Source organism: Rhinoraja longicauda, chromosome 1 (genome assembly GCF_053455715.1).
Source record: "Rhinoraja longicauda isolate Sanriku21f chromosome 1, sRhiLon1.1, whole genome shotgun sequence".
NCBI lineage: Eukaryota > Metazoa > Chordata > Chondrichthyes > Rajiformes > Arhynchobatidae > Rhinoraja > Rhinoraja longicauda.
Window position 1 is genome coordinate 29,695,875 of NC_135953.1, and position 26,253 is coordinate 29,722,127.

General features: G+C 40.5%; 1 protein-coding gene across 1 annotated transcript in view; it reads left to right on the forward strand.

Annotated features, from left to right (window-relative positions):
* The first annotated feature begins 214 nt into the window (after positions 1-214).
* The window catches only part of oacyl (O-acyltransferase like), a 42,321-nt gene continuing 16,282 nt past the window's right edge, over positions 215-26,253 (forward strand). The window contains exons 1-9 of the mRNA XM_078412314.1: positions 215-359; positions 3,154-3,293; positions 3,387-3,465; positions 7,542-7,683; positions 7,779-8,011; positions 13,536-13,706; positions 15,541-15,643; positions 16,920-17,036; positions 24,972-25,137. Coding sequence (XP_078268440.1) covers positions 215-359; positions 3,154-3,293; positions 3,387-3,465; positions 7,542-7,683; positions 7,779-8,011; positions 13,536-13,706; positions 15,541-15,643; positions 16,920-17,036; positions 24,972-25,137 — 1,296 coding nt within the window. The remainder of the gene's footprint in view (positions 360-3,153; positions 3,294-3,386; positions 3,466-7,541; positions 7,684-7,778; positions 8,012-13,535; positions 13,707-15,540; positions 15,644-16,919; positions 17,037-24,971; positions 25,138-26,253) is intronic.

Below are 26,253 nucleotides of genomic sequence, written 5' to 3' on the forward strand. Positions count from 1 at the left end.
GAAAAGATGTTCGGCGTGGGTTTCAATTTATGTCATGTTCTCCGTTGAATCTAACCAATTACATGCTTTAAATTTTCCATGGTGTAAGTATGGTTCTTTTGACGTACCATTTTGATAGCATCATTAGGACTTGATCTGAAGTGACATCACAAACGTTCATGTGCATATGTATATATCCAAAGGGCAGCATTGGAAGATTCACCATGCAGCAGAAATGCTAGCACTTTGGATTTACTTTATGCTGTCACTGGCACAATGTAGAACGTTACATCAAAATCTCTCTTCGAAGTGCCTGGAAGACAGCATTGAATTTCTTGAGGAGCTCCAGTCTGAAACTCCAGAAGAGTATGCCTTATTGAGTGAGTACTGTAAATGGTTCCTTTAACCCAAAAATATTGTGCGATGTTGGAGTTAATATTTCAAATGCACAAGAGCATGGATTTACAGGCTAAGCAATCATATGAAATGTAATGACAAAATCATGGGGATGGTCTGGAAATGAAATGAGGAAAAGTGGATTTTCTATTGTATGTTGGGTGCAATTAAAGTTGGCATCTCAAATAGATGGAAATAAGAAGGAAGGAACAGAATGGAATGAGAAGAAACAGAAGTCGCAGGATTAAGTTACTGCAAATAGACTGTTGTCGCATGTTGTCTGTCACCATCACCGGTGTATAGTCTGTAATGACTCAAAGATGAAACACACCCAGCATATGTTTAAAATATTTCCTCCTGAGCAAAGCCTCACCATGGTCACCTCTCGTGCATTGGAATTTAAGGACTCCATTCTGACTTTGATCGTCACTGCTTTCCAAATGCGCTGCTATAACATCTTTAATAATCGACTCCAGCATTTTTCCCGCTACCTGGTTAACTGGTCTTTAATTCCCCATTTTCTCTGCTCCCTCCTTTCTTAAAAGGTGGAGTTACATTGCCAACCCTCCAGTCCACATTAAAAGGTGGAGTTACATTGGCTACCCTCGACTGATCCAGAGTTGAGAGAAGATTGGAAAATGATCACCAATGTATCCACGATTTCTAGGGCCACCTCCTTGAGTACTCTGGGATGCAGACCATCAGGCCCTGGAGATTTATCTGCCTTCAGTCCCAACAGTTTACCTAAACACCATTTTCTGACTAATGTGGATTCCCTTCAGTTCCTCTCTCCCACTAGATCCTCGGTCCCCTAGTATTTCCGGGAGATTGTTTGTCTTCCTTAGTGAAGACAGAACCAAGGTACTTGTTGAACTGTTCTGCCATTTCCTTGTTTCCTATTATAAATTCATCTGTCTCCGACTATAAGGGATCTACATTCATCTTCACTAATCTTTTCCTTTCTACATATCTAAAGAAACATTTACAGTCTGTTTTTATATTCCCCACTAGCTTTCTTTCATGCCCTGCCACCCCCCCCCCCTCTTAATTAACTCCTTTGTCCTCCTCTGTTGAGTTCAAAATTTCTCCCAGTCTTCTGTTTTGCTGCTTCCTCTGGCCAATTTATATGCCTCTTCCTTGGCTTTAACACTATCCTTGACTTCCCTCGTCAGCCACGGTTGAGCCGCCTTCCCAGTTTTATTTTTTCGCCAGACAGGGATGAACAATTTCTGGAGTTCATCCATGCAGTCTTTAAATCTTCGCCATTGCATCTCCACCGTTAACCCTTTAAGTATAATTTCTCTCTCTCCCCCTTTAAGTATAATAAGTATCCTAGTCAATTCCCGTCTCATACCTTCAAAGTCTCCTTTATTCAAGTTCAGGACCCTAGTCTCTGAATTAACCATGTCACTCTCCATCCCAATGCAGAATTCCACCATATGATTGTCACTGCTGCCCAAGGGGCCTTGCAAAACAAGATCACTAACTAATCCTTCCTCATTACACAATACCCAGTCTAGGATGGCCTGCCCTCTAGTCGGTTCCTCTACATATTGTTTTAAAAACCCATCCTCTACACATTCCAGGAAATCCTCCTCCTCAGCACCGTTACCAATTTGGTTGGCGCAATCTAAATGGGGTTTAAAGTCACCCATGATAACCGCTGTACCTTTGCTACACGCATCCCTAATTTCCTGCTTGATGCTATCCCCAACCTCCCTACTGCTGTTTGGTGGTCTGTATACAACTCCATCAAGCGTTTTCTGCCCTTGGCTATTTCGCAGTTTTACCCATAGTGATTCTACAGCATCCCTGCCCCCCCAGAGATCTTGGAGAACACCCACGCGGTCAGGGGGAGAATGTACAAACTCCGTACAGACAGCACCCGTAGTTGGAAGTGAAACCGGGTCTCCGGCAATGCAATCGCTGTAAGGCAGCAACTCTACCGCTGCGCCACCGTGCCGCCCACCGTACCGTGTTCTATGTATTAAGACGATAGAGGGCAGTAGTGGGTCAGGGACTGATAGGTGGTCTGGAGTGGGTTATGGATGAGCGGCGGAAGGGCCCAGGTAGGGAAGGGGTGGAAGGAGAAAAAAAAGGACATTAAAAGGAGTCTTGCGACTGACAACGATATAACCACAAATGAATAAATTTGAACCTTTTGGAAAAATTCTTCTATGTTTGAAGACAATACTGAGGTTTATGGCAATCATAAATATAATATCCCTCAATTTTCTGGGAGGATATTTTAATATTCCTTGTCTAGAAATCAGTAGGTTTCAGTGAAGTTATCGTGAGAGTTGGGGGCTCAATACTGGGAATATTATCAGCATTGGTAGGATTTAATAACTTATTATTATTATTATTATTATTATTATTATTATTATTATTATTATTATTATTATTATTATTATTATTATTATTATTATTATTATTATTATTATTATTATTATTATTATTATTATTATTATTATTATTATTATTATTATTATTATTATTATTATTGTTTTGAATCTCCCTTTCTCCAGGGTAACCAGTCCCAGCTTCCTGATATAATTTAGCTAAAATGTCTCGATACTAAATTGTTTTTTTTCCCTCATTGCGACCTTTGCTGTATAACAAGAAAAAAATGTAGACAACATGACAAAACTCATAGTACCCTGTCCATGATTGTTTTAAATGTCTTTACACTGATTGTTAATTTCTGAATGAACTCGTGTCAAGCAATGTCTTCCTCAGCAAATAATAAAGACTTTTTTTTTCTCTTGGGAAATTCAGTGTATGATTCCCTTGGAAAGGAAGGCAGCAATATTTTACATGGAAACGTTGATCAATTGGGATCATATAGTGAATGTACATCAGCTCGAGCTTCTTCTGGGAATTTTAATGGCCAGTATTGTAAATTTACAATTCTACAGGTATAGCATGAACTCTGAATAAAAAGAAAAACATTTGCCATTTGTATCGTCGGAACTGATTTAGCAATAACACTTCTCTTTTGTTTTGAATAGGGCAAGATTGAATATACTGTTGCTATTTGTGTGCCCAGTTCTTGTAAGAAAGATGATATATTGATGCTTGAATGGCTTGGTAAGATTGTAAAAGTGTTATAACACAGTATACGTATGTAACGTTCCATGTCATCTGCTATCATTGTGCTCCGTTGTTTCTTAGTTTGATCCCTGGTTAAAGTACATTGACGGTGTTGTAGTGGCCTGGCGGAGGCCAGAGAAAAGGCTGGACACCAGGTAGGTTAAGAAAGCTCTTTATTTGGCTGTGAGCTTCGACTCACAGCGAAGTCCACCTAGGGATAAACCACTCCCCCCAACGGGCTGAGTCTTAACCCCTTAAGCCTGTCCGTCAAGCGCCGAGGGGGCTGACCCAAGGAGTGGCCTGATACCCAGGGACCGCCACAGTGTGCTGCTTTGTGGGTGAGAAGGAGTCAGAAAAGCTTCTATTTCATTCACATTCATTTCTTAACCTGCTGGATGGAAAGCTGCATAGAAGCATAGGTTGTTATGATAATGCAATCAATCGAGTTCTGACTAAACTCATTTTTTTTAGATTTTTTAGATTTTTTTAAAGATTTAGAGATACAGCGCGGAAACAGGCCCTTCGGCCCACCGGGTCTGCGCCGCCCAGCGATCTCTGCACACTAACACTATCCTACACGCACTAGGGACAATTATTACATTTGCCCAGCCAATTAACCTACATACCTGTACGTCTTTGGAGTGTGGGAGGAAACCGAAGATCTCGGAGAAAACCCACGCAGGTCACGGGGAGAACGTACAAACTCCGTACAGACGACGCCCGTAGTCAGGATCGAACCTGAGTCTCCGGCGCTGCATTCGCTGTAAGGCAGCAACTCTACCGCTGCGCCACCGTGCCGCCCTATTGATATTTGATATTGAGTAAATAAAGGAACTAGATCAGTGATAATTGGCCCCTTGTGGGCTATTTATAAACATATAGTTTTTAAAAAATCTTCTGGGGTTTTTTTCCCCACCTCCAAAGTTGTTTATTCGCATAGGAGTTTGGCTCCCCTTCTTCTGGTCACACATGGTGGCTTATACAAAGCTTTTGCATATAAGCCTTGGTAGTAGCTAGGTCCTTTTATAGTCAGGCTAAAGTGAGTGCCCTTTGGTTCTGCCGACCTTGAATGAAATGTGAAAATGCACATTTTTTAAATTTCAGTCGGAAATACTGAAAATTATCACTGTATTTAAGAAACTCCAAAGCAAGTAGCTGAAATATTTCCAGCAGGCAAGTTTCTGCCAACTTGGTGGAGAGTACAAGAAAATAACTGCAGATGCTGGTACAAATCGATTTATTCACAAAATGCTGGAGTAAGTGGAGTAACTCTTCTTCACTGAAGAATGTTTCTGATCCGAAAGGTTGCCTATCCATGTCCTGCAAAGATGCTGGCTGGTCTGCTGAGTTACTCCAGCACTTTGTGTTCTATGCAAGATTCCAGCATCTGCAGTTCCTTATGTCTCCAATCTGCTCATTTAAGCCTGTAACAGTTTTGAGGCATGTTGGTAGACCAAGGGTTTAGGTACAACCAAGTACAAACAACAATAGGTCAACTGAAGGTAATCATGCACATTTTTACTGCTTATCGGACTGTATCAGTGAAGTGGCAGCGTTGAGTAGAAAATAAAGTCTTCAATAACGTGTTTGTCTATCTAGATCACATTAATAAATTGCAACATATCGAATCTCCCTAGCCCACATTTTGGATTGCTTAAAACAGGGAAGGAATCACTTAGGAAGACCTTTTTAGAAGAAGGGCAGTCATTAGTTGATATTTAGACAATTGGGTGTTGCAAGGTAGGCAAATTATTTGTAGAATTATTTGGAGGGGATTTGATTTAATAAAATGACTCATGAGAAGTGCATATTTCACAATATAAGTTCTTAGTCAAAGACACACAGCACGGAAACAGGCCCTTTGACCCAACTTGTCCATGCCGACCAAAGTGCCCCATCTACACTGGTTCCACCTGCCTGCATTTGGCTCATATCTTTCTGACCCATTCCTATTCATGTCCCTGTCGAAGTGTCTTTTAAATCTTATTATAGTACCTGTCAACTACTCCCTCTAGCAGCTTGTTCCACGTACCCACCACCCTCCGAGTAAAAACATTGCCTCTCAGTTTCCTATCAAATCTTTCCCCTCTCACCTTAAACTCTGGTTCTTAAATTCAACCACTCTGGGTAAAAGACTCTCTGCATTCACCCTACCCGTTCCCGTTATGATCTTATACATCTCTATAAGATCATAAGAGATAGAAGTAGAATTAGGCCATTTGGCTCATCAAGTCTACTCCGCCATTCAATCATGGCTGATCTATCTCTCCCTCCTAACCCCATTCTCCTGCCTTCTCCCCGTAACCTCTGACGCCCGTATAAGATCACTCCTCATCCTCCTGCGCTCCAAGGAATAAAGTCCTAGGCTGCCCAACCTCTCCTTATAGCTCAGACCCTCAAGTCATGGAAACATCCTTGTAAAACTTCCCTGCACTCTTTCCAGATTTATACATAAGTTTGTACGTTCTCCCTGTGACTGTGTGGGTTTTCTCTGGGTGCTCCGGTTTCCTCCCACATTCCAAAGACATGCAGGTTTGTAGCTTAATTGGGTTCTGTAAATTGCCCCGAGTGTGTAGGATAACATAGAACTAGTGTACATGTGATCGATAATCGGCTGAGATGTCTGTTACATGCTATATCTCTAAACTAAACTAAACTAAACATATTTCCTATTGCTGGGTGAGCAAAACTGAACACGATACTTCAAATGTGTCCTCACCAACTGGAAAATAATTGTAAACTATGCCCCTCTTAGAAACATAGAAACATAGAAAAATGGGTGCAGGAGTAGGCCATTCGGCCCTTCGAGCCAGCACTGCCATTCAATATGATCATGGCTGATCATCGAAAATCAGTAACCCGTTCCTGCTTTTTCCCCATATCCCTTGATTCCTTTAGCCCGAAGAGCTAAATCTAACTCTCTCTTGAAATCCCTTATTACATCCCTTCCTCACCCAGGAACAGTGAGTTTAATCAGAGCACAGGCATGGGATCAAACCTGTAATCTTTTTGGTCTCTGTAGTTTCACGTGTCCCCTACAACTTTCACATTTTCAAATGGGACACTGAAAGCATGCTAGTAATTCCACCTGAACCTATCTGATCTCCCGGTTGCTAAAGACTTTAATTATTCTTCCCATTCCCACAGTGACCTTTCTGTCCTAGGCCTCCTCCATTGGCAGAGTGAGGTTAAACACAAATGAGAGGAACAGCTCTCACTTTGGGTAGCCCCAGCATTCCCTCTCTCTCTATCCCTCCCCCACCCAAGTCGCACTAGGTTCTCGTTTTCACGCAACTAACAGCTAACAATGGCCTGTTTCCTTTATCATCGTTACTTTTTTGCATATCTTTCATTCATTGTTTTTTATCTCTCTACATCACTCAACGTCAAGATCTCTCATTTCCCCTTCCCTAACCAGTCTGAAGAAGGGTCTCGACCCGAAACATCACCTATTCCTTCTCTCTATATAAAATTATAAAAGGACTGGACAAGCTAGATGCAGGAAAAATGTTCCCAATGTTGGGGGAGTCCAGAACCAGGGGCCACAGTCTTAGAATAAAGGGGAGGCCACTTAAAACTGAGGTGAGAAGGAACTTTTTCACCCAGAGAGTTGTGAATTTGTGGAATTCTCTGCCACGGAGGGCAGTGGAGGCCAAGTCACTGGAAGAATTTAAGAGAGAGTTAGATAGAGCTCTGGGGGCTAGTGGAATCAGGGGGTATGGGGAGAAGTTGGGCACAGGTTACTGATTGTGGATGATCAGCCATGCTCACAATGCATGGCGGTGCTGGCTTGAAGGGCCAAATGGCCCCCTGCACCTATTTTCCATGTTTCTATGTTTCCAGAGATGCTGCCTGTCCCATTGAGTTACTCCATCTTTATGTGTCTACCTTCGGTTTAAACCAGCATCTGCAGTTCCTTCTTACACATAGTAAGTTTATGCAGCAGGCAGGCACACTATGCGGGTTATTGTTGTCTAGTTTCCTACCAAATAAAGCCAGTTCTAGTTTATGATTTTTTTAAATAGTCAGAATCAAACAGTAGTTTTTAATACTAACTTTTGTTTTATTTTCAGAAATATTCATGTACAAGAACAAGCCTTTCATAGCTCCTTCACCAATTCTATCGTTCATTGAGGCCAATGCTACATACAGGGTGAAAAGTGTTCACTGCCAAAATAATATTCCTTACATTGATGTTTTTGTTGGCATTTGTATGTATGTAATAGACATATTCAATATATTATCAATTAATATCACATTTTTGTGTTCATATGCAGGCTGTTTCTTATAATCTCTTTTTTCCTAAACAGATTTGTTGTTGCTCTTTTCATTACCATGATGATAGCTGGATCCATATATGTAACAATAAAAGAATGGAAGAACCCTGGTAAAATAATGGAAGATGATTTAAGCCCCGCTCACAAGAATTATAAGACAGTTTCATTTCACGAAATAAATGGCCAACAGTTGCAAGAAAGTATTGCAATATCCATGCATGAATCATCAGGCCATGGTGTAACGGAGGGAAAGAACAATAAAGTAGGTAAGTATGCACATTATTTTACAATGCGAAAATGCACACAGAACTCCTGCATTAGGGATATGACAACACGCTGAAGTGACTGAGTTCCGTTTCAGTTTAGTTTATGGTCACGTGTACCGAGGCACAGTGAAAAGCTTTTTTTGCGTGCAAACCTTTCAGTAGAAAGGCAATACATAATTACAATCGATCAATTTAAAGTGTATAGATACATGATAAGGGAATAACGTTTAGTGCAAGGTAAAGCCAGCAAAGTCCAATCAAGGATATTCCGAGGGTCACCAAAGAGGTAGATAGGAGTCAAGCACTGCTCTCTGGTTGTGAGTAGGATGATTCAGTATAAGAAAATAACTGCAGATGCTGGTACAAATCGATTTATTCACAAAATGCTGGAGTAACTCAGCAGGTCAGGCAGCATCTCGGGAAAGAAGGAATGGGTGACGTTTCGAGTCAGTCTGAAGAAGGGTCTCGACCCGAAACGTCACCCATTCCTTCTCTCCCGAGATGCTGCCTGACCTGCTGAGTTACTCCAGCATTTTGTGGATGATTCAGTTGCCTGATAACAGCTGGGAAGAAATTGTCCCTGAATCTGGTGGTGTGCATTTTCACACTTCTAAATCTTTTGCCTGATGGGAGAGGGGAGAAGAGGGAGTGGCCAGGGTGCAACTCATCCTTGATTATGCTGCTGGGTTTACTGAGGCAGCGTGAGGTATAAATAGGGTCAATAGAAGGGAGGTTAGTTTGTGTGATGGTCTGGGCTGCGTCCACAATTTGCTGCAATTTCTTGCGGTCTCGGATGGAGCTGTTCCCAAACCAAGTTCTGATGCATCCTGATAAAATGCTTTCTATGGTGCATCTGTAGAAATTGGTGAGAGTTGTAGGGGTCATGCCAATTTTTCCTAAGCCTTCCAAGGAAGTAGAGGTGTTGGTGTGCTTTCTTGGTCGTTGCTTCAATAAGGGTGGTCCAGGAGAAGTTGTTGGTGAATTGGCGGTGACTGGATTGATCACCGCATCAAAGGTCTCCATTTTTATACTGGAGATTAATTAAAGCTTAATTCTTCTTGAACTTTAACTTAAACTGAGGACAAAACAAGTGCACTGGAAATTTAAATTAGAATGGTTACAGGATTGCCCCTTGAAAAACAATAATGTGGTTCAACATGACGTATTTTTATCAGATTTTCAACATTTAAAGCATTTGGCTTGGAAGTATTTTTAACCTGGCTGTACATTTTGTTTCATTTTTTTAGAACGGGAGTTTTACTGGCAGGGTCAGTATTTATTTGACATGGCCTCTTGAACTGTGTGCCAAGTCAGTTCAGAGGGCGGCGTAAGTGTATTTGAGGGTCTGGAGTCAGATTCAGTGGACAATGGCAGAATTCCCTCATTCAGGGACATTAGTGGGGCACCTGATATGTTAGTAAACTTTCCTCAATGCCTTCGCTCGACTCATTGAATGCAAAGTACAACCCTTTTTGGAAACCCAGCAACGAAAGCAACACATATTTGACAGGAAATCTATTTTTAAACAAAGGATATGTAAAAGCCATAGTGGCAATCTCCTGCTTGTCATACAAGTTGCTTCTTATATGGATAGTTTGTGGTCATTGGCTTGCCACTGACATTGAAGGTACCCATTCTCAAAGGTCCAACATAGACTGAGGCACAAACTTCTTCCTTTGGTGATAATATCTCCTCTTGGATCTCAGTTCATAAAGATCGTTGGTGCCTCATAATGCCAGATTCCCCGGGTTGATCATGATTTCGGTGCTGTCTGTATAGAGTTTCCAAGTTCTCCGTGACCACAAAGGTTTCCTCTGGATGCTCCGGTTTTCTCTCACATCCCAAAGATGTGCAAGTTTGTAGATTAATTGGCTTCTGTAAATTGCCCCTCATTTGTAGGGAGTGGTGAAAGCGAAATAACATAAAACTGGTGTGAATTGGTGATCGGTGGTTGGCACGGACACATTGGGCTGAAGGGCTTGGCTCCATGTTGTATTGTTCAACCAAGCTGGTCCAGATGTTAACAAGTTGGCTGAGCAGCCAAACATAGACTGATAGAGTCATAGTGTCATACAGCATGGAAACAGGCCCTTTGGCCCAATTTGCCCATGCTGACCAACATGTCCCATCCACGCTGGTCCCACCTGCCCACGTTTGGCCCATATCCGTCTAAACCTATCCTATCCATGTAACTGTCTAAATGTTTCTTAAATGTTGCGATAGCATCGGCCTCAACTACCTCGTCTTGCAACTCATTCCATACACCCACTATCCTTTCAGTAAAAAAAATATCCTTCAGGTTCCTATTAAATCTTTCCCCCTTCTCCTTAAACTTTGATTCCCCTACTCTGGGAAAAATTGTGCATTTACTTGATCTATTCCACTCATGATTTTGTACACCTCTATAAGATCACCCCCATCCTCCTGCACTCCAAGGAATAGTCCTAGCCTGCTCAACCTCCCCCTATAGCTCAGGTCATAGATAACGTTTTCTTGGGAGAAAATCCCTTGGATTTTATAAAATGATTGATAGTTAATGGTATTTATTTCACAAAATGCTGGAGTAACTCAGCAGGTGAGGCAGCATCTCAGGAGAGAAGGAATGGGTGGCGTTTCGGGTCGAGACCCTTCTTCAGACTGAGTCTTTAATGTGATAATTTTGATTAAATGAGACTTTAAAGGCTGCTTCTCAGAATCACTACTGCACGGCAGGAGGATTTTGATACATATTCCTCATGTCAGGTTTGCAAATAAAAAGTATCATTTGTCTCAATTTGACCATATTAGATCAATTTGCCTCAATTTGCTGTCCTTTAGAATCACAATGATACAGGGAACCTAGAAATCCCCTCAGTTACATTCCCATTTTTCCTTGCAGTACTGAAAACTATTTTTCCTGCCAGTGCCCATACATTTCCCTGCTCAAGACCATGGCTGATTTCCTTTACATGCATTGAGTTCACGAGCATAACTACTCTCTACATTAGAAAGTTTATCTTTATATGCCTCATGCAAAATTTGACCACCAATCTCGTCAACGTGTCTCCTGGTTCTTGGACCACATAATGGGAATCATTCCTCTTCACTGCCCCTCACTAAAGCCTTCTTGATCTTTCTGCAAAAAAAAATGTCCCCAGTATTTTTCATATTCTCTTGAAACTATACTTCAAGCCAACTCAAGTTGAGTTGATTGTCATATGCTATGCATAGGTACGGTGAGGTACAGGTACAGTGAAATACTTGCTTGCAGCAGTACCCTAGGCACACAGATTCAGAGAACACACTAAAACAAATTATAATAAATTATACACAAATAACTTCCACACACCAGTGAGAAGGAAAGACTGCAAAAAATACAAGACGAGTGCAAAACTACACAATGGGATACAATGTCCATGATAGTGCAAGAGATAGTCCCTTGAGTTCCATTGTAGAGGTAGGAATAAAGTTGCGTGGGTCAGGACAAGAACCTGATCGTTATAAGAAACGATCTGTTCCTGGACCTGGTGATGAGGCCTCAGATGTTGTACCCACTGCCTGACTGCAACAGCAAAAAGAGGGCATGGTCTGGATAGTCTCAATTCGATACTTTCCATGGTAGGGAGGGTTGTACCCATAATGTTTCTACGTATAGAGAATTTGTGCTCTAACAATCCTCTGCTGCAAAAAATATACGTACATTGTTTGTGTAGGAAGGAACTGCAGATGCAGGTTTAAACCAAAGATAGACACATAAAGCTGGAGTAGCTCAGCGGAACAGGCAGCATCTCTGGAGAGGAGGAATGGGTGACGTTTTGGTTCGAGACCCTTCTTCAGACATTGTTTACTTGAAGTTCCCTCTCTACTATGTAGCGAAATAGGGTCAATGATGAATCCAGCAGTGGAGTGAAAGATCAGTTATCTGGCATCTGACCTCCAACTCAGCTTGGGCTTCTTGGTTTGGTTGAGCGTGGAAATCTAAAACACTTAGACAACCACCTTGGTAGCTCACAACAGTTCCTTGTAGAATGATTGCTTGTCAGTTAGCTTAACCTGGCCCATTATTTTGACAACAAACTGACGGAAGAAAATTACATGCAATCAGTACATTTTCAAGGAAAAAAATTAATCATTAATGCCAACATCAAATGGACGAGAGACTACCAGTCTTTGATTGCACTCCTGACATTTAATAGCGTTGATTTTATTATAGCCTAATGTTGGGAGGTGACTACAAGTGCTCGAGGGTATTCTTGCACCTACTGATTTAGTACCAGTCATCAAGGATGAATTTCTATCCATTCAAATTTAACTAAGTCAGGAATAAATGAAAATTCAATGCAATGTGTCTGCAGGTTTTTTTAAATTTCAATATTATATTAGTATTTTGTGTTTTTAATTCAAATTTTGCAGAATTGTTCTTTTTCTGATTTGATTTTTACGTACTTCCCAAAAGCACAATATTTCTCAAAACATTACCTTTCTCCAGGAGTTCCATATGATTTTATTTAATACATCCCGAATAACAATGAAACTATAGTCATACAGTATGAAAACAGACCATTCAGCCCAACTCAACCCTGCTGACCAGTGGGCCCCTTTCTGAATTAATCCTATCTCCCAGTACTTGGCCCATAGCCTTCTATGCCTGAGTGATTAAGTGCTTGTCCAAACACTTCTTCAATACAGCCAGCTTCTAGACTTCAACCATTCTCTCAGGCAGTGCATTTCAGTTACTTACTAGTCAACCTCTGCTTGTTCAGGATCCTAGAGGCCCTAACCTTTTGAACCAGTTTCCCATGTGGAACCTAGTCAAAAGGGCAAACTCAAGTTTCTAAACTCTTTCTGAATTCAATCAAAAAGATAAGACAGAATCTGCCCTTGATGAAGCCATGCTGGCTGTCTTGAATTAGCCTTTATCTTTCAAAGAGCTCATTCCTCTCTTTCAGAATTTTATTCTCAAATCTTCCCTACCACTGGCATTATGCTTACAGTCACCAGACATTTGCCTGCTACCTTTCATGAAAAGGGGGGCTATGTTTGTGCACTTCAGCCATCTGATATTTCAATTATTGCCTGGGGGGGTTTAGAAACCTCAGTCAGAGCCCCAGCAACCCTTACACTTGCTTCAAAGAGTAGACTACGATAAATGCATCCAGTCCTATAAACCTATTGATTTATGGACCTGCTCTTAACTCATGGAGAACTGCACAAATTTTTTACCTATCTCTTCACTGAATGTATAACAGCAAAACTTGTTTCTTTTGTGAATACCATTGAAAAGTACTCACTCAGGACGTCTCCGATACCTTTTGCCTCCACATATAGATTGTCCATGTTGTCGCAAAGGGGCCCTACTTTTTCTCCAGTTATTTTATCCTTAATGTACTTATAGAAGTAGAACATCATAGAAATTAAAATTTGAAAAACAATTGATCTGCATGGATTAATAGCGTGATCAACTAGACTGTTACAATCATTTTCCAATATCCATATTAGACAGTTTTGTTTTTTAACATTTTTTCTTGTTGTTTGGTCTTTGCAGGATTCCTCGAGTGGATGTTAACCAGCTTTGCCATACAAAAAAGTGTACCTGCTGTGTTGTCCACACAAATCACTGCAGGAAGCTATTCCGCGATACATGGGATTCGAGCCCTAAGTTTATTGTGGATAATTTCAGGACATGTCTGCCACTTTTCCTTACTGAATAACCTAGGTACCCTGACTAATATTAGGCATTAATTCTGTACTCCTACTTCCTTTTCACAATCTATTTTTATTTATTTTGAAAGATTAGATGAATGGGAAAGGTCCTAAAAATGTTAAGAAATCTCTTCAATAAGCTCCTATTATCAAGATGGAGCCCGAGTTCATTGTCATTTGTGATATGGCACGTATCATTGTTGGCAGAGCAATGCCGTCAACGTTAACAAGTCCCAACTCAGAAGGAAATATTTTTGTTCGTCAGCCTCTATGGATATGGATCGCATGCAGGCAGATGGAAAGATAGAAACGCAGAAAATAGGTGCAGGAGTAGGTCATTCAGCCCTTCGAGCCAGCACCGCCATTCAATATGATCATAGCTGATCATCCAAAATCAGTACCCTGTTCCTGCTTTCTCCCCATATCCCTTGATTCCGTTAGCCCTAAGAGCTAAATCTAAGTCTCTCGTGAATACATCCTGTGAATAGGCCTCGACTGCCTCCTGAGAATTCCACAGATTCACAACTCTCTGGGTGAAAAAGTTGTTCCTCATCTCAGTCCTAAATGGCCTACCCCTTATTCATAAACTGTGACCCCTGGTTCTGGACTCCCCCAACATTTGGATCATTTTTCCTGCATCTAGCCTGTCCAATCCCTTAGGAATTATATGTTTCTATGATCCCTTCTCATCCTTCTAAATTCCAGTGAATATAAGCACAGTCGATCCATACTTTCATCATATGTCAGTCCCGCCATCCCGGGAATTAACCTGCACTCCCTCAATAGCAAGAATAGAAACAAAGAAACATAGAAAATAGGTACAGGAGGAGGACATTTGGCCCTTCGAGCCAGCACCGCCATTCATTGTGATCATGGTTGATCATCTACAATCAGTAACCTGTGCCTGCCTTCTCCCTATATCCCTTGATTCCACTAGTCCCGAGAGCTCTAACTCTCTTTTAAATTCATCCAGTGAATTGGCCTCCACTGCCTTCTGTGACAGAGAATTCCACAAATTCACAGGTCTCTGGGTGAAAAAGTTCCTTCTCACCTTAGTTTTAAACGGCCTCCCCTTTATTCTTAGACTGTGGCCCCTGGTTCTGGACTCCCCCAAACTTGGGAACATTTTTCCTGCATCTATTTTGTCCAGTCCTTTTATAATTATATATGTTTCTATAAGATCCCTTCTCAGCCTTCTAAACTCCAGTGAATATAAGCCTATTGGAGTAGGAGGCAACCGTGACTGACAAGGGAAGTTAGGAATGGAATAAAACTAAAAGTAAAGGTGTATAACACAGCAAAGAGTAGCGGGAAGCCAGAGGATTGGGAAACTTTCAAAGGACAACAGAAGGTAACAAAAAAGGCAATACGGGCTGAAAAGATGAAGTACGAGGGGAAGCTGGCCAAGAATATAAAGAAGGATAGTAAATGCTTCTTTAGGTATGTTAAGAGAAAAAGATTAGTAAAGACAAATGTGGGTCCCTTGAAGGCAGAAACGGGTGAAATTATTATGGGTCGACACTGAGCTGCGTTTTCAACGTCACAAAGAGAGAAGGTCCGCACGTGCGCAGATGGGGCCCGTTGATCTAATACAGATTCGTCTCGACTTAATATTTCAACTTTATCATGGTGCAAACAGCGGGGGGAGGAGGGGGGATGGAGTGGGTGAGGGGAGGAGGGCGGGGATAAGGGGAGTTGAAGGGGGATGGGGGGAATGGAGTGGGTGAGTGGGGGGGTTTGCACAGAGGGTTGCCGGGCCCACAGGAGAGATTTGGACCCAGCAGGTCCATGCCCGGTCTAGTTTCAAGTTAAATTTATGACTCTTATGTTGTTCTCATTTCTTATAGATAATCCAATACAATGGTTGTTGTCTGTCCCAAACAATGTCCTTTATATTTTTTCTCTTGGTGGCCCTTTTTATTTGGCAGTGGATACCTTTTTCCTACTTAGGTGAGTAAAAAGTGTTACTCTGTCTGAAAAAGTGTCTCCTGACCCGAAATATCACCTCTCCATGTTCTCCAGAGATGCTGCCTGACGTGTTGAGTTGCTCCAACACTTTGTGTCTTTTTTTGTAAACCAGCATCCACGATTCTTTGTATCTCCTGTGATGAAACATTAATTATTTTCATAACCAATGGCTTGTGGTAATTATCACAGGCAAACTGAAATACTGTTGATGAACTGAATGGACGTGTAAATGCTGTGCTCTCAATGGATTACAAATTCAACAGATTTTCACACTGATCTTTGCACCTGTTCTGGTGTGTTTCTTATGCTCTTACAATTCATAGGATGTCACAAGATCATGTTCTTAATTCTAAAGAAAGGCACAGAATGCTGGTATAACTCAGTGGAGCAGGCAGCATCTTTGGAGGACATGTTACAGTTCAGGGCCCTTCTTCAGACTTAAGTCTCGAGTCTGAAGAATGGTTCCACCCTGAAATGTCACCTATTCATGTTCTCCAGAGATGCTGCTGAGCTACTCCTGTACTTTGTGTCTTTCTTTGGTATAAACCAGCATCCGCAGTTCCGTGCTGTTACGTATTCTTTAATGTGTTTCTTGCTTCCTACGCCTCTGTTCATATCTATTTTTCCTGTAATGAATGACTTAGAATCTACGACAATATTTAGGTTGAGACTCATTACTCTCTCATTTTCACATAATTTTTCTGAGTTTGCCTATGTCAGAGTATTCATTTATTTCCAGTAGGTGTGGTGGGCTTTGACTGAAATTTTACCCGACAGTCTTTTATTCAATGTGTAATGTAAATTTAGTTTAGTTTAGAGGTACAGCGCGGAAACAGGCCCTTCGGCTTACTGAGTCCATGCCGACCAGCGATAGATAACACTATTCTACACAATAGGGACAATTTACAATTTTTACCGAAGCCAATTAATCTACCAACCTGTACATCTTTGGACTGTGCGAGGAAACCGGAGCACCCGGAGAAAACCAATGAGGTCACGGGGAGAGCATACAAACTCCATATAGATGGCACCCGTAGTCAGGATTGAACCCGGGTCTCTGGCGCTGTAATGCAGCAACTCTGCCACTGTGTCACTATGCCACCAAGCACATATGTATTTTTTATTTAAGGCATTGTGCCAATATGTTAAATTAATGACTAAATCAATGGGAACATATACTTTACTTTTAATAACTGATTGTATCTCTAAATGGTTTAATTAATAAACTAAATGCAATTTATGTTGTGTTTGTTTTCAGTGGTTTACTGAGTGCAAGGACACTGTTAAACATGCACTATCAACCTGATCAAGGATTGACTATAAAGTGTATTGACTATAAAACTGTAAAGGATTATGTGATCAATAGATTACAAAGGTAAGGTTTGGAGACAGTTTTCATAAATATTCACAGTGGTGTTAATATTTATGTTAAATCAAACAACATCTTCTATCATCTAAAGAAGGGTCTCGACCCGAAACGTCACCTATCCTTTTTCTCCAGAGATGCTGCCTGACCCGCTGAGTTACTCCAACCCTTTGTGTCTATCTTTGGTATGAACCAGCATCTGCAGTTGTTTGTTTCAACATCTTCCAGCATCCATACCCATACATCAAATTGTGTATCTCGACAATTGCTGTCAGAGATGTCCCATTTCAGAACAGATGTTTTTGGTGCAGTCCTTACCATCAGAGCTGGCCTTGAAATGGCTGTGATGGCATACATTTGAGTTTCATTTCTTTAGATGAAAATGAATGTGAAAGATTTTAAATAACAGAGTATCTCTTGTGTCTCTCTCTTTTATCTCCTTCCTTTGCTGGAATGAGCTGCATGGGTCAAAAAAAATCTTTTGTTGTGCAGGTGCAATGATTCAGTGATTCCATGAATCTCCTTTGGCTTTTATCATTATTTTAATTTGCATTTGCCTTTAAAATGAATGTATATTTCTAGCTATATACGTCTAGTTCATGATCTGCGCTGTAAAAATTAATCTCGGGCAGTAGTGCAAAATGTGCCCAATGTAAACAGCAACCTCTGCTCAGTCTGCCTAAACCTACCTGATCTCCTGGTTGATCAACACTTAAACTCCCCCTCCCATTCCCAAACTGACCTTTCTGTCCTGGGCCTCCTCCATTGTCAGAGTGAATCCCAGCGCAAATTGGAGGAACAGCACCTCGTATTTCTCTTGGGTAGCTTACACCCCAGCGATATGAACATTGACTTCTCTAACTTCAAGTAACCCTTGCTTTCCCTCTCTCTCCATCCCCTCCCCCTTCCCAGTTCTCCTACCAGTCTTACTGTCTCCGACTACATTGTATCTCTGTATCGCCCACTCCCCGGACATCGGTCTGAAGAAGGGTCTCGACCCGAAACGTCACCTATTCCTTCTCTCCAGAGATGCTGCTTGTCCCACTGAGTTAATCCAGCATTTTGAGTCTATCTTTGATTTACTTCCATAACTTTAATGTTCCTGAATATTGGACAGAGTGTCAGATTCAGCTGGCCATCAGTGCATTTTACCCCATTTCATGAAGTGAATATCTAACTCTATGTGTCTCAGTGTGGAACCTCATGAAAACTTTACCGGCTCATACATAGCTTGTGAAGGCCATCATGGGAATGGGTTATATTATATGGAATATACACCAGAGAATAGCACAGCACTGGAACAGGTCCTTTGGTCCATTGTGTCTCAGCCGAACACAATGTCAAATTAAGCTAATCCCTTCTGCCTGCAATTGATCCATATCCCTCCACTCCATGTTTATTTCACCATCTAAAAGCCTCTGAAACACCACTGTTGCCTCTGCTTCCACCACCAAGCCTGGGAGCACATTCCCAATACCTAATATTCTGTAAAAAAAGACTTGCCCCAAACATGTCCCTTAGACTTTCACTCTCTCATTATCCAATATTATTGAATTTCATTTTGGTATCATTGATGGAAATAACAAATATTGATTGAAATCTGTTCAGTGAAGTGGATTCTGAACATTTTGCAGATGGCTCAGCTTATTGATTCATGTGTGTTGCTAGGCAACATGTTGTGTTCAAGGGTATGAACACATATTATAGGCTAACAGTTCAAACCAGCATTAATGACTGTTCAAACAGATATCCCTTTCATGTGACACAAATCAGGCTTGGATACATTATTAAAAGACGCCCATGGCATTATTTACCAAAGATTAGGATAATTTTACTGATGTCTTGGAAAATATCTGTACCTCAAACTACATTACCTAGAACATTTACCTGGCCATCTACCTTACTGAAAGCGAGCATGATAGTAGCATTTAAGAGGGTTCCAGATAGGCCCATGGGATTGCAGCGTGTGGATGGATGTGGATCACATGCAGGCAGAGTAGTTTAATTAGGTGTCATGTTCATCACAGACATTGTGCTATATTTTGTCCTGTTCCATATTCTATGATCCTTGTGAAACATTGCTGCCTGTAAATTAACTGGATTGTTCATCCATTAAGTAAATGTTCTTAGACGAAAAATAATTTTCTTTCAGCCCTTTTGGACTTGATGATAAGATTAAAAAATGCTACTTTTTTTTTTTGCTGTGCGTAATTAATTAATAGATGATCTTGAGCATCATTATGAGATATTTCAGAACTACAGAAGTTATGAGTAATTACTTTTCATTCAACTATGGCGGGTCAAATTACAGCACATGGTAATGCCAACCCTAGCAAATTTTCAGATAAAGGTACATGTGCATGTACTGTAGAATATTTTTTGGGCATGTACATTCTCACCTGGTGAGAATCTGTATCTCACCTTCTGAAGTTTTACCACGGATATAAAGAGATTTAGGAATTATCACATGGAAACCTATTGCAAAAATAGAAGTTGCAAAAATAGTAGCATCAGAAACAGTAAATAACAGAATTGAAAATTACACTGTTTTCAAAGCAATTTCTATAACAGGTGTCAGAGGTTATGGGGAGAAAGCGGGAGAATGGGGTTATGAGGGAGAGATAGATCAGCCATGATTGAATGGCAGAGTGGACTTTGATGGGTCGAATGGCCTATTTCTGCTTCTATCACTTATGATCTTATGATACCTTGAATGGCCAGCCTTATGCGTAAGAGGATAACATCACATTGCAAGGGTGATAGCATGGAACAAGATCAAAGTATTTGCATAACTTTTATTCTATTGTATGGTCACTGATCAATGCCGTCTGCAATTTCAATATGAATCAGATTTGAGAAATAATTACAACAAAGATGTTCCTCATGCGGTTGAATACAGAACGTCACTATTTGTTCAAAGAGAAAATGAAGCAAATCTGGAAATTCATGCCCCAGGAAGAGCAGCCATGGTTCACCTTGTACCTTTACAGAATCGTCCTAATTATTTTACTTCCTTGAATGGACATAATGAAAATCATCAACATTTTAGCTGCAAACTACTCGCTGAGGACCCCACCCCTGCCAGTGTGCACACATATCTCCCACTGCCCCATCACTCTATTCCTGTCCCCTCCTCCTTATGTTTATCCCCACCTTCCCATCTCACAGTCCCTCATTCTCCTTTCATCCCCCTGCCCCTTGATCCCATTTCCCTCCCTCCCTCCATATTTTAAATTTCCACTCTTTACATTTCATTCCTCTTTTTTCCTTATCTGGCACTCTTTGGTCTTCTTTTCATCTCAGGCCCGGTACCCATCTGCCAATCACCCCCCTCCCACCTCACCTTTAGCAATATCACAGAGTCAAAGAGTGATACAAGGTGGAAGCAAGCCCTCCAGCCCAATTTGCCCACACTGGCCAACATGTCCCATCTACATTAGTCCCACCTACCTGTGTTTGGCCCATATCCCTCTAAACCTATCCTATCCATGTACCTGTCTAAATGTTACGATAGTACCTGCCTTAACTACCATCTAAGGCAGCTTGTTCCATACACCCACCACCTTTTGTGTGAAAAGGATACCCCTCAGATTCTTATTAAATCTTTTCCCCCGCCATAAACCTATGTCCTCTGGTTTACAATTCCCCTACTCTCAACAAGAGACTATGTGCGTCTACCTGATCTATTCCTCTCATGATTTTATACACCTTTATAAAATCACCCCTCATCCTCCTGTGCTCCAAGGAATAGAGCCCTAGCTTGCTCAACCTCTCCCCATTGCTCAGGCTCTCGAATCCTGGCAACATCCTCGTAAATCTTCTCTGCACCCTTTCCAGCTTGACAAGATATCTTCAAGTTGACAACTTGTCAAGCTATGCCCCCAGCCTAATCTTTCTTTTCCAGTTTTCTACCCCTTACTCCATCAGTCTGAAGAAAAGTTCTGAGCCGAAATACATCTGTCCATTGCTTCCACAGATGCTACCTGACCCACTGAGTTCCTCCAGCAGTTTGTTTTTCACTCAGTAAAAGTTTTGGATGACAGGGAGGAATCTCTCATTGCTTTGTTGATCTTTATCTGAACTAATCCATGGATTTTATTTCTTCATTTTAGGCCCTTTGTCCTACAAGTTTATCTAATTTCCTGCATTAGCCATGCCTTTTACTTCGTTGCAGGCTCTCTTGTTTTTAATGCCTTTAAATAGCCTAATTTACATTTTCCTGGGTTACTATTCAGTGATATGGAATATACTCAGCTCTTTTGCCTTTCTTTCTGCAATTGGAGTATTTATTGATTCTCTAAGCCCCTTTCTTATCCTTTAGTTTAGTTTACAGATACAGCACGAAAACAGGCCCATCGAGTCCGCACCAACCAACGATCCCTGCTCATTAACACTATCCTACACACAATGGGGACAATTTTACATTTACCAGCCAATTAACCTACAAACCTGTACATTTTTGGAGTGTGGGAGGAATCCAAAGATCTCGGAGAAAACCGACGTAGGTCACGGGGAGAACGTACGAACTCTGTACAGACAGCACCCGTAGTCAGGATCGAACCCAGGTCTCCTGCTGCATCACTGTGCCGCCCTCTAATGATGAACTTAATGATTGACTAGTCTGTTTGCTTGAGAAATGCAGATTGATCTGTTGTGTATTTCAATATTCATGTTTAAACTTCAGATTTCCTAAATATCTATATAATTTTGTTTTTTTAAACTACCCAATTCCTGTAGATAGCATTGTGAACAAGAAGGGAACAGGGAATAAAATGCTTTTGTTTAAATGTATCATCAAAGGTAGGACACTGGAATTTTAGACTCTGACTCCAGAAGCTTCCCTTTGTCTTACAGACATCATCACTATCATTACCGTGACTTGTCCTTCTTAATTTAAGTGATTAGCTGTCATAATATGTTTAAACTATTAGATGACACATGCATGCTCAGATTAAATCCTGTTGCAAAGGGGAAAGTTACATCCGAGTGTTTGTCTCAGCTGGAGACTTGCTGGCTGGGAGAATATCCTGGAACTCTATTTGTTTTGGAAAGTTCTATGTCAATTAGAATGACCTGTCTAAGTTAATTTGTTCTTACTGTCCTTCATAACCTAAACAGTGTCAATATCTTACTGTCCTCACAAATAAAGATGATAATAATTTTATTCAGATTAATGTCAGAATATACTAAACATGTACCTGCTTGGAAGCAAAGTATGTTAATAATTTCCCTCATGATTTCAATATCTATTGGCAATAGAGTTCCTGCAGAGTGTTAGAGAAACTTATGCTCCATCGTATTGTTTAGATTATGAAGTAATGCCAAAAGGTTTTCCTGTGCTTCATGTTTACAACAGTGATATAGATAGAAGTACTCGCTTTGTTATGTGTTAGAGAATTTCTAAACTGTAATTTTGCTAATCCAAAGGCAATATTACTACATAAGGAGATAGTCACAAGGATTTCAGGACATTACAGATGGGCATTCAACCTGAAATATAGATCCCTGAACAAGCTAACTGGCGCAACTACCAACTTCATTACTAAAAGCAAGAAAAAATTATTGGCTTATCAATAAATTTGGTAAAGCTAAATAAAATCACTTGCAATGTAGAATTATAAATCCCCATGTGATCATCCTTTTCTTTATGATCATTTAACTTTGTAAAGGTCTTCCTAATCGGTCCCACGCCCTGCATATTTTTTTCAACAATCATTCATTCAATTTCAAAGAAAGCTGTTGCAAATTTTGTTTCCACTACCCTGTCAGACAATGTATTCCAGATTATAACAATGCTGTACTTTTTAAAAAAACCCTCTCCTTACCTTTGTCTGCTTCCTTTACCACTAATATTTAACTGTGCCTTCTGGTTATTGATTTTTGCTATAGTGGAAACAGCTTCCGGTTATTTACTCTAAAGTTTTTCATGATCTGCTAGCCCCTTTTTTCTTTCAGGAGAACAGTCCCAATAGTTCTGTTGCTCCACATAACAAATACCTCTCTCCTGGCACTATTTTGATTAATCTACTGTATTTGCAACTCTCTAAAGCCTCATCATTTGTAATGTCTGATGCCCAGAAGCATTCCAATTGATTTAATACAACTTCCTTGCTTTTTAACTCTGTGTCTCAGTTTGTAAAAAACTGGGGATCTTGTATGTTTTTTTAAATTTCAGTCATTTCATATCTTGTCCCTTCCAAAGGCTTGTATATACTGTAGATGATCTCAGAACCATCCTCTCCTGCACCATTTAGTTAATATTGACTCTCTTCATTCTTGCTACAAACATTTACTTTGCACTTCTCTGCACAAAATGTCATCACAATTTCATAATGTTGTCCATGTTTGTCTGAAAACTCTTTTACCATCCTTCTGACATTTTATGATGTGAACAAGGTTTGTGTCATCTTCCTTTGTAATTATGTCCTGCAAGCTAATGTCTCGGATAGTAATGTGATATTGGGCTGTGCCACTGGATATTTCTCTCCACTGAGAAGAGCAGTTCAACACTATTTATCCATGTTACTGCTGCCTCTTATTTCCATTACTTAATGTCCATTATATGGTTGTTTATCAAATGCTTTTGAAAATCGAAATGCACAAAAACACCACAAGAGCTTCAATAACCCTTTCTTTTGTCTCATTATGCAAGTTTACCATATATGATTTGTCCAAATGGAATCATTATCATTAAACTGCTATCATTAAACATATCTTTCCAAGTGGCAATAAGATTTAAAATTTAATAAGTTTTAGAAACATAGAAAATAGGTGCTGGAGTAGGCCATATGGCCCTTCGAGCCAGTACCGCCATTCAATATGATCATCCAAAATCAGTACCCCGTTCCTGCTTTCTCCCCATATCCCTTAATTCCATTAGCCTAAGAGTTCTATCTAACTCTCTATTGAATACATCCAGTGACTTGGCCTCCACTGCCTTCTGTGGCAGAGAATTCCACAGATTCACAACTCTCTGGGTGAAAAAGTTTTTCCTCATTTCAGTCTTAAATGGCCTACCCCTTATTCTTTATTTTGGGGTTAGCTCTCTCTCTCCCCTTTTTTTGAACAGGTTAAAAGGAACCATTTCTCAATTCTTAACAACTTCAACATATAAAATATTTTATTTTTAATTTTGGTCTTCTCAATTTTGAGAGTGAGCAACACTGCAGACCTTGAAAAGTAAAACAAATATTGGTTAATTCTGTTTCTGGATTTCCAAAAAATATATTTATATTAGTTTTAGCAAAAATAACTAAACTTTACATTTCCCTTTATAATCAGGCAAAATGAATATAAAACCAAATATCACTATTTTCTATTCATGTTTACTCTTTTACAAAACTTGCTGAAAGGCAGAAAATGTCCCCCCTGGGTGATGTAGATCACGAAATGTAATGCAACCTAAAATTAGTTCTGCTAATTAAAACAATTATAATAATCATATATTACAACAGCAAGTTATGACAGGAGTCGGTATAACTGTCGGGATTAATCAGGATGCTTTATATATCTGTTGCATTGGTAATGTCTTCTTTAAGGTTTCATAACCGGAGTAAACATGATGTCAGGTCTGAGGTATAAACTCTTGCCTCAGGAAAGGGATTTCACTGAACAGCCATGAAATTTGGAATTGGCTCTTGTAACATATATTCCTGCTGTGCTATGTTGCGCAAGCAGGAGGGAAGTGGTGCTTAATCCACAACACCATATAAGAATAATCTGCTATTTTCATTTTACCTTTACTCTGGGAGTTGTATTCCGTGGAAGTTTAGGCATCAGTGTACGCAAATACAGAATGGAAATTTACGCACAGTAATATAGTCCACATATTTTCAAGAGATCGATTGTTTTACCTGTTCTGTGTCCTTTGTGGCTCTGTTATAATAAGTGAACAATTCTGGGCTTTTAAAACGAAATGACTAACTATTCTTTTGTTATTTTTAGAATTCTTCCACTCTACATTTACACCATGTGCTTATATATTGGGATGTATTCACTTATTCCATGGAAGTCCTTGGGAGAATATCCCAAGTCCCACTTGGATAAATGCAGAAGGTCCTGGTGGACAAACCTGCTGTTTATTAACAACTTCATTTTGATTGACCAGCAAGTAGGTATTTTCTTTAAAAAAGAATGAATGGAATGGAATGGAATACTTTATTGTCACATGTGACAAGGCACAGTGCAATTCTTTGCTGCATACCCAAGGTATACAAATAGTGGCCACCTAAGGCGCTGACAAAGGTACAAAGTACGTACGCCGGCTCCTCCTTTGTTCTCCATACCCCCGCCACCACAGCGGTTTCCCCACGCCAGGTCCTCCATTGTTCTCCCCCCTCACCCCCCATTGTCCATTGTTCTTCCCCCTCCCTCACGGCAGTCCCTCCCCCTCACTCACAGCGGTCCGCTCACGCTCTCATCAGCCGCGGGTCGACCTGCGAGGCTTTGCAGCCGCCGTGAGGCTTCACCACCACCGAGGCCCCATCACCACAAGGCTTGGGAAGAATATTATTATTATTTATTAATCATTTGTAGTAAGTTGGTAACCTGTAAGGAAATGAAAAGACTGCAGGTGCTGAAAATCTAAAATAAAAAGAGAAAAGAATGGAAGCACTCAACTAGTCAGGCAGCACCTGCTGAAAGAGGAGTAGTGTTAGCATTTCAGGTCTAAGACCCTTCTGATGATGCCACCTACCTTTGGTATCCAGCAGTTTCTGCTTTTGGTATTGGTAATGGTAAAATTAAACTGACCTGAGATTTAAAATTATTGACAATGAAGACAAATGTAAGTCCCTTACAGTCAGAAACAAGTGAATTTATAATGGGAAACAAGGAAATGGCAGACCAATTAAACAAGTACTTTGGTTCGGTCTTCACTAAGGAAGACACAAACAATCTCCCAGAAATACGAGGGGACCGAGGATCAAGAGGGAGGAACTGAAGAAAATCCACATTAGTTAGGAAATGGTGGTGGGTAAACTGTTGTGACTGAAGACAGATAAATCCCAAGAGCCTGATGGTCTGCATCCCAGAGTACTCAAAGAAGTGGCCCTAGAAATCATGGATGCATTGGTGATCATTTTCCAAAGTACTATAGACTCTGGATCAGTTCCTGTGGACTGGAGGGGAGCTTATGTATCCCCACTTTTTAAGAAAGGAGGGAGAGAGAAAACGGAATTATAGACCAGTTAGCCTGACATCGGTGGTGCGGAAGATGCTTAAGTCG